Here is a 16,632-nt window from a genome sequence, read left to right on the forward strand (position 1 = left end):
GATTATGGGGTCGTTAAATGAAGATGAAGATCTAGTTGCTTACAGAGCAAGTAAACCTGTCACTGGACTGCAGCGTGTAAGACTACAAGCAGGATACTTTGGGCATAGCAAACTAATAAGATAGAGGGAATCAATGCTAAATAATTTTCATTTTAACTGCCCGCCTGGGACCAGCGAAATGCTTAAGCATTGGAATGGGCTACTTTGTTAGCTGATAAATATTTTGAAATCCAGGCTGTTTCAGAGAAATGGGATTTGGAGGGCGAGGGAACAATTCCTCTGAGATCTATCTCAGGACAGTTGTATAAATTGCTTCCGTAGCTTGATTATGCCAGCTTCATCAAAATCCTCTTCTGATGTTCTGTTAATTTACCCCAGTAAACAAAGGCAGACAAATTACATCTTAATGACAACGCAATTACCCGAAATTGCATTAATGGCTCACTCTGGGAGATTTGCACAGCAATCACGTAGAATTACTCTGCATTCATTACTAAGTTACTTTTCAAAAGGTTGAGGTGTCGCTGTGGTTTTAATACTGGTGGAGGGGGATCTGCAAGGGATGGACCGAATTCTTCCAGGTGTATGAAAGGAGATTCCTAGGTTTTGCTATGGATGAAACCTAAACAGTGTGATAACTTCATAATGATGATTGTAGCCTTAGCAAACTGTAATAGCATTCTCACAAGATCCCAATTCTGTGCAGGCAATCTTTTTCTGTACTCACTCAAAGTGGGAAGAAGTTTGCATTCTGTTCAGTTTGACTCTTTTTTTCCTGCAAATGATTGCCCCAAAGGAAGTGACATTTCTTAACGACATGTACAAGAATCAGATCATCTCTCTCTCTTCCCAGGGGCAGACATGAATGAAGGGCAGCTCATGGGAGATTTTGAAGCAGACTTGAAACATCTGGAAGCTCAGTCTTGGAGTCAAGTGGTGGACAGCAAGTTTCTCAAACAGCAGAAGAAAGACATTGTGAAGCGACAGGATGTCATTTACGGTGAGTGACAGGCAAGATACAATCTCCTTTTTTTTTTTTTTTTTTTTTTTAATTTGATTTATATGCCGCCCTTCTCCGGAGACTCAGGGCGGCTTACAGTGCGTTAAGCAATAGCCTTCATACTTTTGTATATTTATACAAAGTCAGCTTATTGCCCCCACAAACTGGGTCCTCATTTAACCTACCTTAGAAAGGATGGAAGGCTGAGTCAACCTTGAGCCTTGGAGAGATTCGAACCAGCAGTAAATTGCAGGCAGCTGTGTTAATAACAGGGTGCTTTAAACCACTGTAGTACCAAACCAGAACTCCTGGTTTTAAGTTCTGCAATAGGGAGGCAAATCATGATGTTTTGCCGTATGTGTGTTTTTAAGCCATACTATACCTTGGTTTGGAATAGTGTCTTTGAAGCCAACCATGGTTTATGCAATGCTAGGTTTATGGCTCAACGTTATTCATGAACCAAGTCATTGCAGCTTACTCAACAAACTATGTAAGATCTTGGCTCTCTTTTTTTTTTTCTTAGATTTGGGAACAGGCCAGTAGGTATAGAACTGACCTTGGAGAATATGAAAGTCCTTCCAGTGCAGATCCCACTTCCATGAATGGGTTCTGATATTTTGCCAGCATTGCCACAATTATTCTTTCTTAAAATAACTCTTTTGTAAGGGTTTTACACATCCACTTTTCTACCCTGTGTTCTGTTCTCTGATGTTTTATTTTATGGTATGTCATATGTATTCTTATTTTACATTTATTTATTTAGTATATGGCATCTACAGAGGTCATGCAATCACTGATATACAAATTTAGTTTAAATAAGCAAAGATAGATGGATGGATGGATGGATGGATGGATGGATGGATGGATGGATAGATGATAGGGATAGATAGATAGATAGCTGGATGGATGATAGGGATGTATGTATGTGGATGGATGGATGGATGGATGGATGATAGGGATAGATGGCTGGCTGGCTGGCTGGATGGATGATAGAGATAGACAGACAGACAGGCAGACAGACAGACAGAACTAGATAGAACCAGATAGATAGATAGATAGATAGATAGATAGATAGATAGATAGATAGATAGATGATAGATAGATAGATAGATAGATAGATAGATAGATAGATAGATAGATGAGAGAGAGAGGGAGTGAGAGAGACAGACAGACAGTACAATATAGGAGATAATACATTAAATGAAGATAAAACCATAATAAAATCACCATAATATGGAGTCATAAAATGGGATAAACGTTATAATTCTATACCTAAGGAAGCTAACCATCTCACTGCTTCTGGTGTGGCTGCAGTGAGGTCATTCCAGGTGCCTTGAAATTTCCTGAGGAGACATTCTTGAACTCTTATGTGTTATATAGTTTGTTTGGGTGCACCACAGTCGCATTGCAAGCTCTCGGCCATTCCCCACTTATTTTAAGTTCTCTTTGGTTCATACTGACAGTGAGTTGCATCAGAAGATTTCTGATGAGGGTAGTAGATACAGTTAAATAGGCATTCAAGCACCTCTTGAATAACCCAGCTATACAAGCTATAAAGCACATATGTGCTAGTCGTTCCCGCTCTAGGGGATGGTGTTCATCTCTGTTTCTAAGCCGAAGAGCCAGTGCTGTCTGAAGACGTCTCCATGGTCATGTGGCCGGCATGACTCAATGCCAGAGGTGCATGGAACGCTGTTTCCTTCCCACCAAAGGTGGCCCCTATTTTTCTACTTGCATTTTTTACGTGCTTTCGAACTGCTAGGTTGGTAGAAGCTGGGACAAGTAACGGGAGCTCACTCCATTACACGGCACTAGAGATTTGAACCGTTGAACTGCTGACCTTCTGATCGACAAGCTCAGTGTCTTAGCCACTGAGCCACCGTATCCCTATTGACCTCTAAATCAAAGCCAAGAAAAGCTGTAACGGTGTTTTCCCATGTATTTGGCAGAGCCTTATGCATCTCTCTGATTCTCCCCTCTCTGCTCCTTCTCTCCACAGAACTGATACAGACGGAGATGCACCATGTCCGGACCTTGAAGATCATGAGTGATGTCTACAGCAGAGGCATGGTGCAGGAGCTACAGTTTGAGCAGCAGATGGTGGAGAAAATCTTCCCTTGCTTGGACAACTTGCTGAACATCCACAGCCAGTTCTTTCAGAGGATTCTGGAGAGGAAGAAGGAATCCCTGGCTGACCGAAGTGAGAAGAACTTTGTCATCAAGAGGATAGGGGACATCTTGGTGAATCAAGTAAGTTGCTCGATAAGCCTTACCTTAAAACAGGGGTCCTCAAACTTTTTAAACAGGGGGCCAATTCACGGTCCCTCAGACTGTTGGGGGGCCGGACCGGCTGGGCGGGCATGGCTAGGTGGTCATGTGACTGGGTGACGTCGCTAGGTGGTCATGTGACTGGGTGGGTGTGGCCAAATTAGCAGTCCAAACAATACACACAAATTAAACTTTAATTTGTTATGCTCCTGGGGGTGGAAAGCAGGTTAGGGAAGGGATGTGGCTGCCTTGGGGTGTGTATGAGGGACTTCTGTTTATGTGTGTGTGTCTCCCCCTGCCCCCACTTCTCTCTTTCTCTCTGGAGGTCGGGGAAGCCAAAAACGGTCCCATTTTTGGCCTCCCCAGCCTCCAGTACCACTCTGCTCCCAAAAACGGGCCCCATTTTTGGCTTCCCAAGGCCTCCATGAGTCCTGTTTTTGGCCTCCCTGGCCTCCAGAAGGCAGGTGGGGGCCGGCAGGTAGACGGGGCGATATGGGTGGGGCAGACTGGTGGTCCCACGTGGGCCGGATTAATGGCTTCGGCGGGCCATATCCAGCCCGTGGGCCGTGGTTTGAGGACCCCTGCCTTAAAAAAAAAGAAAGACACAAGTTCCTGATTACTCTTTCATTCTTCTTCTCCGCTGCATTTTCTTCACAAAATTTGCTTTGGAAATCCTTTCTAAGAGAAGTACGTTTTTGAAAATTGGGTTAAAGTGTGGTGTCTTGCCACAAGCCAAAACAAAATCACACATGGAGTTGATGCACCATAGAACCATGTCTCCTTCGATGAGAGGAGCAGCACAGATTCAGGGAAATCATTCCAATTTAACTTTAAGGCCCATTTGGGTTCAGTCAAGAAGAATTTAAACAACCCATATACCAAAGATCAAAAACCTCTGAATTGGCAAAAGCATCCCAACTAAAATCTCTTTCCCAGTGGTGAAATCCAATTTTTTTACTACCGGTTCTGTGGTGGGCATGGCAGGAGAAGGATATTGCAAAATCTCCATTCCCACCCCACTCAGGGGCCAGCCAGAGGTGGTATTTGCCGGTTCTCCAAACTATTCAAAAATTCCGCTACCGGTTCTCCGAACTGCTCAAAATTTCCACTACTGGTTCTCCAGAACCTGTCAGAACCTGCTGGATTTCACCCCTGCTCTTTCCCCAGATGTCCATGGCTTCCTCACCTCTCCCAGAAGATTGGCTGTGATGTCTCATGCGGGCTTGGTTGGTTTTTCTCACTCCATTGACTCCCTCCTTCTGATTTATCTCTTGCAATTTGCAGTTTTCTGGGGAGAACGCTGAGCGAATGAAGAAAACGTACGGGAAGTTCTGTGGGCATCACAATGAGGCTGTGAATTACTTCAAAGACCTTCATTCCAAGGATAAAAGATTTCAGGCCTTCATCAAAGTAAGCTGACAGGGGCATGACGTTTTTGCAAAGGTTGTGGGTATGACTCATAGTTCAGTTTAGTTTACGTTATTGTCATTGCATCTCGTACAATGAAATTAAATGCCGTCTTCAGTGTACATTATAACTTTTAAAAATAAAAACACAAACACACATCCTTTACATTCTATGCAATTGAATTGAAAACCCCTGATATTGCATTCATATTACACTATACAGTATAATTCAATATAGTTACTGCCCTGGAATAGAAGCTTGTTTTTCAGCCTATTTGTCCTTGTTTTTATTATCCTGTACCGTCTGCCAGATGGTAATCGTTAAAAAAAAAAGGGGGTGCCCAGGATGAGATGGATCTTTAAGAATGTTTTGAACTTTCTTAAGGCAGCGGGAACTATAAAGCTCTTCCAAAGAGGAGAGAGGGCATCCAATGATCCTCTGGGCAATGACTTTGATCCTCTGGAGCACTGTCCTATCTGCGAAGCACTGTCCTATCTGAGAAGTCTCAGGAAATGAAGCCTACCTGAAGATTAACATTATCCAGGCTTTGTGTGTTATACAATACAGCTATCAGGTGTTGACTGACATGGTTTTATTGAAAACTAAGATCCTACTCCCATGATGGCGAACCTATGGCATGCATGCCACAGGTGGCACATGGAGCCATATCGGTGGGTATGCAAGCGTTGCCCTAGCTCAGCTCCAGCGCACATGCACGCACCAGCATGCATTAATGTGGAGCATTTGAGTCCTGCCATGTTCCTTAAAAATATTCTCAGTACGAAGCTGCGGATGGAGACTGTGGAATTCTTTTTTGAAGGCTCGTGATCATCTCATACATAAGATACTCCTGGCTATTCAGGTGTTTCAATCTCTTCTCCTTCCTTCAGAAAAAGATGAGCAGCTCCGTGGTGAGGCGCTTGTGCATCCCTGAATGCATCTTGCTAGTAACGCAAAGGATCACCAAATACCCAGTGTTGCTACAGAGAATATTACAATATACCAAAGGTAGGTTTTTTCTGTAGATGTTTCTGCAATTCTGTCATTGTGCCTTCCTTTTCTAGAATGAATAATGTCTTCAATGACACGGGTCTTTTTTTTAAAATCTCAAATACCCAGAACGGTGGCATTCATTTGATCTGGTTCATCATGATTTTATAGATCGGGAGTGGGGGTGGGCTCCAAACCAGGGGTGAAATCCAGCAGGTTCTGACAGGTTCTGGAGAACCTATAGCAGAAATGTTGAGTAGTATGGAGAACTGGCAAATGCCACCTCTGGTTGGCCCCAGAGTGGCGATGGAATGGGGAATTTGCAATATCCTTCCCCCAGGAGTGGGGAGGGAATGGGGATTTTGCAGTATCCTTCCCCTGGAGTGGGGTGGGAATGGAGATTTTGCAGTATCCTTCTGCTGCCACACCCACCAAGCCATGCCCACCAAGCCACGCCCACAGAACCGGTAGTAAAAAAAAATTGAATTCCACCACTGCTCCAAACCTGGAAACTTTCAGACTTGTGGATTTCAATTCCCAGAATTTCCCGATCATCATGTCCCATCTGAGGGGCTGACTGAGGAATTCTGGGAGTTGAAGTCCCCAAGCCTTAAAGCTGCCAAGTTTGAAGATCCTTGCCTGTTACAGCTCATGTTTTCAACGTTTGAGTATCCCTTGGCTTTTGCTTGTGGTTGAAGACTGGCGTCTTAGATTTTGTGCTCCGCTTCTGTTCTCCGAAATGCCCTTTGCAGTGTTTCCTTTCTAAAAATGAAACTCCTTTTAGAAATATTTCAGTTTCATTAACTATTGAGTTGTGGGTTTAAAAGGCTGAATAAATGCATAATGGCACGTAAATCTTTTTTCGATGAAAAGCCAGTGGACTGTGGGATGAATCAGCCAAAGAGATATAGTTGAGTTGAAGTTCATCAATGGAAAAATTGCATTTTGTGACATTGCATTCCTTTTTGGCCTCTTTCTCACACACCCACATGTGCAAAGTGCAAGAGAAAGAGAGGTCTAGCCTACTAGAGCCAGATGTGCTCAGGATCATGTGCCACTGGGATTTCACAGGACCCCTTTCTAATTCCTCCTATAACAGATGTTTGCTTAGATACAACTACTGGATAGAAGAATGACAGCTGGCCTTCAGTGTTGTAAAACAGGGAAGACAACTTTTAGCAATCAAGTCGCTTATTTTATTCATAAAATAAGTAAATTTTTATATAACATTTATAACATTTATATAATTATTTATATAATTTAGTAATCAAGTCTTCAGGCCGGCGGCTTTTAAGAAGAGACTGGACAGCCTCTTGTCTGAAATGGTGTAGGGTCTCCTCTTGAGCAGGAGGCTGGACTAGAAGACCTCTAAGGTCCCTTCCAACTCTGTTATTCTGCCAATCAATAATTTGGTCAAAGAAATTGGTGTAATTGATGTCAGCAAGAGGATTAAAATACACACACACCGAATCTAATCTTCAGTCAAAATCAGTTAAAATAATTTTAAAACTGCATTAAGCTAATTGAATAAACAATTCATGTTACATAAACAGCAGTCACCTTTGGAAATATTTGAAAATCAGAATGCATAACTTTCAGGGGTGAAATCCAGCAGGTTTTGACAGGTTCTGGAGAACCGGTAGCAGAAATTTTGAGCGGTTCGGAGAACCAGCAAATGCCACCCCTGGCTGACCCCAGAATGGGGAGGGAATGGAGATTTTGCAATATCCTTCCCCCAGGAGTGGGGAGGGAATGGGGATTTTGCAGTATCCTTCCTCTGGAGTGGGGTGGGAATGGAGATTTTGCAGTATCCTTCCCCTGCCACGCCCACCAAGCCACGCCCACAGAAACCGGTAGTAAAAAAAATTGGATTTCACCACTGATAATTTTGCTGCTGCTTGTTCATCAGTATCTTCATGAATGTTGATGGTGCAACCATGCCAGTCAGTTACTGTACATGGACTGGATTCCTGTTCTAAGTAAATTCTTGGAGGGGAAGGATCTAGAAGTCAGCAGCGGGTGTGGATAAGTCGTTGGTCAGAAGAGAACAGAATAAAAAGCAGGACTAAGCTTGGCGAAGTGAAGCCTTTGGGAGGAAGGTAAGGTAACAAATGAAATGTTCTTCCGTTTAAGAAAACGACACTGAACATCAAGACTTGGTGCTTTCGTTGAACCTGGTGAAGGAAGTCCTAACTGCAGTCGACAGCAAAGTAAGCAACTATGAGAAGAAGATGCGTCTCAGCGAGATCTACACCCGGACGGACAGCAAGTCGATCATGAGAATGAAGAGTGGACAGATGTTTGCCAGAGAAGATCTGAGGCGCCGGAAGTTTGTCCGAGATGGACTGGTTGCTCTCAAAAATGTAGCTGGGAGATTGAAAGGTAAGGGATGCTTTCAGGGACTCACTGATTCACTGGAAAGGATACAATAGGCACCAGAAGGTCCCTTGCACTAATGCTGCTACCTAGTTTGGTAACAAAACGTCTGAAGAAAACAACCAAACTCAAGAGAGCACCAATGCCTTTCATTTCAACCCAGAGCTACAAATAATTCTCTTGTTGGTACTGTAAAGTTCTTTCCACATCTGCTCTGGCATTTAAATTGGACTGCTCTCCAGGTTGTAGAAACTGGCTAACAAATTATTTTTGCCAGATAGGATGCTTATGACATAGTGGGTTTTTTTTTTTTTTTTTTTGAGAAACCTTCTATCTCGAATAAAATGTTAGTTGCAGGGGTGGGAGGAAAAAAGAGTACAGTGGTGCACTTTGCACACAGTTGTTTAACTGCATTTTGCCTGGAGGGCTGAGGGAAACATTTTGGAGGAAAGTCCTGAATTTCTCTCAGACAAAATCCTCTTTGGCCTGAACCTAAAAGAAGAGCTGAAAATGAATGGTATTCATTTTCATTTAAATGGGGGAAACGGTAGTCACAAAATGGAGAGCTTCTGTGAAACTCTACCTACTGTTAGGCCCAACTTGCAGAATGATTACTTTGATTTGAAATTGTTTCAGGAAATGAAACAAGAATCATACTGATAAAGGCAGACATGTCAGGTTTGGGTTGGCTGGTTTTTATAACCAGATCTCTTGATGTTCCTTTTCTTCTCAGAAGTCCTAGCTGTTCTTCTCTCAGATGTTCTGATATTTCTCCAGGAAAAGGATCAAAAATACGTATTTGCATCCCTGGTAAGGAATTCTACACAATTCTTTTTTCCCATTAAAAAATAAATAACAGTAATAGACAGTAGAATTCTTTATTGGCCAAGTGTGATTGGATACACGAGGAATTTGTCTTTGGTGCATATGCTCTCAGTGTACATAAAAAGACAAGATACATTCATCAAGAATCATAAGGTACAGCACTTAATGATAGTCATAGGGTACAAATAAGCAATCAAATCATACTAGGAAACAATCAGTATAAGTCTTAAGGATACAGCAACTACAATCATACAGTCATGAGTGGGAGGAGATGGGTGATAGGAACAATGAGAAGGTTAATAATAATAGTAATGCAGACTTAGTGAACAAACACAATTAAATAGGCTTTTCATCTGGAGGAACAGGCTGTAAAAGACTCTTCTTAAGTTTCTGTTAATGTCATTATTATCATTTACTTTATTCATTAAACATGAAACTCGGTCAACTGATCATTTAAAAATGTGTCACAAATACCATTGACTGGTGCTAATGGTTGATACGGGTTGCTGTCAGCATCCTAAGTATCAACGAAGTATCTTCTTAAAATGTATGATGTTCCGAGTAGCGCTGTTTTTTGCAGTTCTGCTGGTGTTATTGCAGGAAGCTGCAATTTCTTGGTGTGTTTTATAAAATTCTTGGACATGGTACCAAGTGCCCCGATGACAATGGGTATCACGGTTTCATGTTCCATCCATAATCACATAGTTTTGATGGCCAGCTCACGATATTTTGTGATGTCGTTGTCATTATTATTATTATTATTATTATTATTATTATTATTATTATTATTATTTATATGGCACATACACATTACATTTCAATAAAACACTAGAGATAAAAATACGAAATATGAAATACAAAATCTAAAATATTATAAACTTACAGATATAATTTGTTGATGTCATTGATAAGACAAGTTAAATTAGGAGTCCACTTTAGGTGGTCTCTTTACCATTGCTCCAGAATTATTGCGAAACAGGAATGATCATGTTGTAGGGGTGATTGTATGTGTAGAGATCCCAGTTGCCCCAAATCAACCTAATGCATCTACTTCTTTTCCTCAACTCACAAAAAAAGGATCAAAAATCCACCGTGATCTCATTAAAGAAGCTGATTGTCCGTGAAGTTGCCCATGAGGAGAAGGGCTTGTTCCTGATCAGCATGGGAGGAAAAGATCCTGAGATGGTGGAAGTGCATGCCAGCTCAAAGGAGGAGCGTAACAGCTGGATTCAAATCATCCAAGACACTATCAACACTATGTAAGAAGCTAAATAAGTGTTGTTGGAATGAGTGACGTTGTTTGGGTTTGCTTCCAGCAAATGAATTCTTGGTGGAAGACAGAATAAATTGAAGAAGGCATCTCAGTCTGATGCCCTTGGATTTCCAGGTGTCCCGTCTTTTCCACCTAGCATGGAGGGTATTTTATTTGGGAAGGCTGTTTTGCAGACATCTGAACTACCGTGTTTTCCTGAAAATAAGACCGGGTCTTATATTAATTTTTGCTCCAAAAGACGCATTAGGGCTTATTTTCTGGTTAGGTCTTATTTTCGGGGAAACAGGGTAGAAGAATCTAGATGTCCATGAGATGGCAGAAGAAATAAGAGTTTTCCATGTTTCTTCACTTCCATCTATTGTTCATCTCGGATTTTCCCCACAAGATTTAGTCATTGTGGCTTTCTGAAGAAAAAGTCTAGGATTTGAAGGAAGCTGTGGCCAAATGGTAGACAATCCTTTGTGAGGTGACCCTGTTATCTATGGAGCTTCCTATGCTTGATATCCGTTCATCAGTTTGCAACACAAATAGAGGGAAACCTACTTGTGAAATTTCCAACTGTCTCAAGTGTTCTACATCTTTAATATTGTTGTAAAGAACTAAACAGATGTTGTGTTTGATGTAGTTAGCTTGTGTAGTTTGATGACGTGGCTAAGATGCTGGCCTAGAAATAGGGGGCTGTGAGTTCTAGTTCCGCCTTAGTCATGAAAGCCGGTTGGGTGATTTTGGGCCCATCAGTAGGAGACTGTGAGTTTTAGTCCTGCCTTAGTCGTGAAAGCCGGCTGGGTGACTTTGGGCCCATCAGTAGGAGACTGTGAGTTTTAGTCCTGCTTTAGGCACGAAAGCTGTCTGGGTGACTTTGGGTCAGTCACTATTTATTTATTTATTTATTTTATTTTATTTTATTTATTTGTCAACAAGTACAAGGAAACAGGTAACAGTATAGACATGGACACATGAAAAAAATTGGCACAAATAAAAGGATATAAATAGGCAAAACATAGCCATAAACACACAGAATGATTACGTATAAATGGGGACAATAGGACAAGGATGGTAGGCATGCTGGTGCGCTTATGCAGACCCCCTTAGGGATCTCTTTTTTTTTTTTTTTTAATTTGATTTATATGCCGCCCTTCTCCGGAGACTCAGGGCGGCTTACAATGCATTAAGCAATAGCCTTCATACTTTTGTATATTTATACAAAGTCAGCTTATTGCCCCCACAAACTGGGTCCTCATTTCACCTACCTTAGAAAGGATGGAAGGCTGAGTCAACCTTGAGCCTGGGGAGATTCGAACTTACAGTAATTGCAGATAGCTGGTGTTAATCACAGTGCTTTTAGTCTGCTGAGCCACCAGGCCCCTCTTAAGAAACATGAAAGGTCCACGGTAGACAGTTTAAGGTAAAAGGTATGGGGGTTAGCGAGTAACAACAGGATCAGGTAGAGTGTTCCAGACATTTACTACTCTATTGCAGAAATCAAATTTCCTACACTCAAGATTAGAGCGAATGACATTGAGTTTGAATCTATTGATACCCCTTGCGTTATTATGGTTGAAATTAAAGTACTCATTAACAGGTTGAACGTTTTGGTAAATAATCTTATGGTCGGAATGTAGACCGCATAGTTTGAGGCTATCCAGATCTAAAATTTCAAGCCTGGTGGGATAGGGAATTTTATTTCGAGCAGAAGATTTGAGTACTCTTCTAGTAAAATATCTCTGGACCCTCTCTAATGTATTGATGTCTGAAATATTTCTTAGCACAAATCACCTAACAAGAATTGTTGTGGTGGGAGAAATTGAAAGAAGTCTTAGGTATGTTCCCTGCTTTGAGTTACTTATAAAAAAAATGATAAAAGCAGGATTTTAAAAATCTGGAAAAAAAAAAAAGCAAAGTAGGTAATCATACCAGAGAAGATGAAACTGTGCTGAAGTATATGGAGAGAGAGAGAAATAAAAGAGAATTAGTTCAATATAAATAACACAATGATGAATGCTTCTCCAGCATGTTTTTTTTTTTTCAATCTGCCTGGTTCTTCTACAGGGACAAAGAGGAAGATGAAGGTATCCCTAGCGAATCTGAAGAGGAGAAGAGGGTGCTGGACACCAAGGCCAGGGAACTGAAAGGTAAAAATGGGCATAATCTGAATTTTTAGTCTCCTAACGCCAGCAATTCTCTGTTTCAGCACAAGATGGAGCTCCAGCCTTAGCGATTGCAAACCACACCAACTTTTAAATAACTTTCCATCCTCTGTAATAGCATTCTAGCTGACCTCTCTCCGCTTTTTCCCCTCTCACAGAACAGCTCCAGCAAAAAGATCAGCAGATAATCACCCTCTTGGAGGAAAAAGAGAAGATTTTCAGAGATATGACGGATTGCAGTGGGCATGAAGAAGGACTCGGGTCTGGCGCCAGGATGCTGTTCCGGGCAAACACAGACGAAGCACCGAAAGGAGAAAGCATAATGAAGAATCTGATCAGTGAAGGTAAGCTGGCCTCTCACCCCAACATTTGTCGCTTGGTTTTACGAAGGAGTCTAAACTCTGAATATCTTGGACAAAGTAAATTGCTGGATTTCAAAGAAGTAAACTGCAACAGGCCGAAAACCGAGAGTTGAAAACAAGATTATCATTCAGGATGTGATGAATTTTTAATAGAATTTTCCAGAGTTTTGCTTGATTTTTTTTAAATATATATATCAGAAGTCGGTTCTAATTTTTTTTACTACTGGTTTGGTGGGCGTGGCTTATTTTGTGGGCGTGGCTTGGTGGGGGTGTAATGTGACTGGGTGGACGTGGCCAACCTTTTTTTTAACTTTTAAAAGCATTTTTTCTACAACCTTAAGAGGTTGCAGAAAAAAAGCTTTTAGAAGCCTCTGACGATCAGGCAACTCAGCTGGGATCGCCAGAGGCTTTTCAAAGCATTTTGTTCCCTACAACCTCTTCAGCTGATGCAACTGGCATGTATTTATGACGGTTGCAGTGTCCCAGGGTCACGTGATCAGCTGAAGAGGTTGTAGAAAAAATACTTTTAAAAGCCTCTGAGGATCCCACCTGAGCCGCGTGATCATCAGAGGCTTTTTTTTTTTTTTTTACTTTTAAAAGCAGTTTTTCGGCCAAAGGGGTTGTTGAAAAAATGCTTTTAAAAGTAAAAAAAAAAAAAAGCCTCTGATGAGGTGGGTGGGGTAAGCGAGTGGCAACCGGTTCGGGGGTGTGGCCAGCCAATGTTATTACCGGTTCTCCGAACTACTACAAATTTTTACTACCAGTTCTTGTGAACCGGGAGCAATCCACCCCTGATATATATTCTGACCTAGGGGGTTTGCTTGTTTTTATTCATGCATTATTTTTATTTATTATATTTTTTTTAAATGTCACCCTACAAGGTGACTTTGGCTGGTTTTTACTGCTTGCTTGGGGTTGTTGTTGCAATACGAACAGTTAGAGAATATTTAGATAAAAATAAATTAAATGCATGTAGTCCTCAATTTACAAAAGTTCATTTAGTGACCGTTCAAAGTTACAACGGCACCAGAGAAAGGGACTGTTTTTCACACTTAACAAATGTTGCAGCACCCCTGTGGTCACATGATCAAAATGAAAACACTTGGCAACTGGCATGTATTTATGACGGTTGCAGTGTCCCAGGGTCGCGTGATCCCCTTTTGCGACCATCTGACAAAACCAAGTCAAAGGGGAAGCTGGATTCACTTAATGACCCACGTTCCTCACTGAACCGCTGCAGTGATTCACTTCCCAACCATGGCAAGAAAGATTGCATAATGGGGGCCAACTCGCTTAACGAATGTCTTGCTTTTAGCAACATAAATTCTGGGCTCGGTTATGGTCGTAAGCTGAGGACTACCTGTAAGTATTTATTTTTAAAATAAATAACAAGCAAGTTGGCAGCGAATAGAGTAGAGTAGAGTAGAGTAGAGTAGAGTAGAGTAGAGTAGAGTAGAATAGAAGAATAGAATAGAATAGAATAGAATAGAATAGAATAGAATAGAATAGAATAGAATAGAATAGAATAGAATAGAATAGAATAGAATAGAATAGAATAGAATTCTTTATTGGCCAAGTGTGATTGGACACACAAGGAATTTGTCTTTGGTGCATATGCTCTCGGTGTACATAAAAAGAAAAGATACATTTGTCAAGAATCATAAGGTACAACACTTAGTGATAGTCATAGAATACAAAGAAGCAATCAAATCATACTAGGAAACAATCAATATAAATTGTAAGGATACAAGCAACAAAGTTACAGTCATGCAGTCACAAGTGGGAGGAGATGGGTGATATGAATGATGAGATGCAGCCTTAGTGAATAGTTTGACAGCATTGAGGGAATTATTTGTTTAGCAGAGTGATGAGTTTGGGAAAAAAACTGTCCTTGTGTCTAGTTGTTCTGGTGTGCAGTGCTCTATAGCGTCGTTTTGAGGGTAGGAGTTGAAACAGTTTATGTCCAGGATGTGAGGGGTCTGTAATGATGAACATGGATGGCCTTCTGAGGGCACTTTGTTTTCTTTCAGTCGAGCAGCTGCAAGGCTTGGTGAGCAGAAGCCTCGGAAGTGCTTTTGGGCAGCAGATGACCAATCTGGCCTCAGATCAGGAGAGTGTGGGGCCCATCTCTCTCCCCAGGAGGGCAGAGACCTTCGGAGGATTTGACAGCCACCAAATGAATGTCTATAAAGGTGAGTCTTTTTTTCCTCCACCCCAAGCATTAAGCTTTGAGCTGCAGTGGTTAGAATGCAGTACTGCAGGCTACATCTACTGACTGCCGGCTGCCTGCAATTTGGCAGTTCAAATCTAGAAAGAGTGCAGAGAAGAGCAACAAAGATGATTAAGGGACGGGAGGCTAAAACATATGAAGAAGGGTTGCAGGAACTGGGTATGGCTAGTTTGATGAAAAGAAGGACTCGGGGAGACATGATAGCAGTCTTCCAATATCTCAGGGGCTGCCACAAAGAAGAGGGGGTCAAGCCAGGGGTGAAATCTTGCCAGTTCTGACAGGTTCTGGAGAACCGGTAGCGGAATTTTGAGCAGTTCGGAGAACCGGCAAATACTACCTCTGGCTGGCCCCAGAGTGGAGTAGGAATGGAGATTTTGCAATATCCTTCCCCCAGGAGTGGGGAGCAAATGGGGATTTTGCAGTATCCTTCCCCTGCCACGCCCATCAAGCCACGCCCACAGAACCGGTAGTAAAAAAAATTGGATTTCACCACTTGACCAAGCTATTCTTCAAAGCACCTGAGGGCAGGACAAGAAGCAATGGAAGGAAACTAATCAAGGAGAGAAGCAACTTAGAACTAAGGAGAAATTTCCTGACAGTGAGAACAATTAATCCGTGGGACAACTTGCCTGCAGAAGTTGTGAATGCTCCAACACTGGAAGTTTTTAAGAAGATATTGGATAACCATTTGTCTGAAGTGGTGTAGGGTTTCCTGCCTGAGCTAGAAGACCTCCAAGGTCCCTTCCAACTCTGTTATTCTATTCTAAATCTCACCAGGCTCAATGTTGACTCAGCCTTCCATCCTTCCGAGGTGGATAAAAATGAGGACCCAGATTATTGGGGGCAATAGGCTGACTCAGTAAACCGTTTTAGAGAGGGCTGTAAAGCACTGTGAAGCGGTATATAAGTCTAAGTGCTATTGCTATTGCTATTTGCCCTTTTATTTTGCAGTCAGTTTCCTGAACGGGGAAACACGCTTTTGCCGTAGTTATAGTCACTCTCAAGGCTCACTATTTTGAAGAACCTTAGGCTGTGTTTGTTTTGGCTTAGCCTGGCATCTGCACCCAGCCTTTATGTACAAATTATAGCCTATATGGTTTGGTGTGATGTGGGATGTCCTCCCATCTTCAGTTTTTCGGTTATACACACACACACAAAAAAACTTATTCAAAACTGTTTCTTTTCTTTTTTTTAGGTGGCGAGAAGGATGAAGGAGAAGAAGTACAAGATCTTCGGAGGACGGAGTCTGATAGCGTGTTGAAGAAGGTACGGAATGGCTGAGAGTTCAACAGCTTTCCATATTCAGCCTCCTGCGTCTTGTAGAGTTTTGGCTAGTAAGGGAGTATGAACCCTTGGGGGAACCCTTAAAATAGCATCTATCTGTTGGAGACCCACACTAAACAATAAAGGTAAAGATTTCCTGGTCAGTTGTGTCCAAGTCTAGGTCACAGTGCTCATCTCCATTTCTTGGCCAAGGGAGCCAGCATTGTCTGAAGACACTCTCCGTGGTCATGTGGCCAGCATGACTATCCACCAACAGCACACAGAACGCTATTACCTTCCCAACAGTGTGGTACCTATTTATCTAGTTGCATTTGCATGCTTTCAAACTGCTAGGTGGATAGGAGCTGCCCAAGAATGGGCGATCGTCCCATTGCATGGAGCTCGGGTCTCAAACCCCGGCTGTCAGCTCTCCAGCTGACCAGGTCAGTGTCTTTAACCACTGAGCCATCCCACCCTCACCAAACAGCACC

At 42.0% G+C, this 16,632-nt stretch overlaps 1 protein-coding gene across 2 annotated transcripts in view; it reads left to right on the forward strand.

Annotated features, from left to right (window-relative positions):
• The window catches only part of AKAP13 (A-kinase anchoring protein 13), a 276,145-nt gene that overhangs the window by 244,375 nt on the left and 15,138 nt on the right, over positions 1–16,632 (forward strand). For both annotated transcript variants that reach the window (XM_070953603.1, XM_070953604.1), the window contains 11 exons: positions 854–1,000; positions 3,000–3,250; positions 4,553–4,678; positions 5,566–5,683; positions 7,799–8,047; positions 8,775–8,851; positions 9,944–10,125; positions 12,189–12,271; positions 12,445–12,630; positions 14,679–14,840; positions 16,074–16,144. In XM_070953603.1, coding sequence (XP_070809704.1) covers positions 854–1,000; positions 3,000–3,250; positions 4,553–4,678; positions 5,566–5,683; positions 7,799–8,047; positions 8,775–8,851; positions 9,944–10,125; positions 12,189–12,271; positions 12,445–12,630; positions 14,679–14,840; positions 16,074–16,144 — 1,652 coding nt within the window. The remainder of the gene's footprint in view (positions 1–853; positions 1,001–2,999; positions 3,251–4,552; positions 4,679–5,565; positions 5,684–7,798; positions 8,048–8,774; positions 8,852–9,943; positions 10,126–12,188; positions 12,272–12,444; positions 12,631–14,678; positions 14,841–16,073; positions 16,145–16,632) is intronic.

The sequence above is a fragment of the Pituophis catenifer genome, unplaced genomic scaffold (genome assembly GCF_029215685.1).
Source record: "Pituophis catenifer annectens isolate HBS135680 unplaced genomic scaffold, rPitCat1.0.hap2 SCAF_14, whole genome shotgun sequence".
NCBI lineage: Eukaryota > Metazoa > Chordata > Lepidosauria > Squamata > Colubridae > Pituophis > Pituophis catenifer.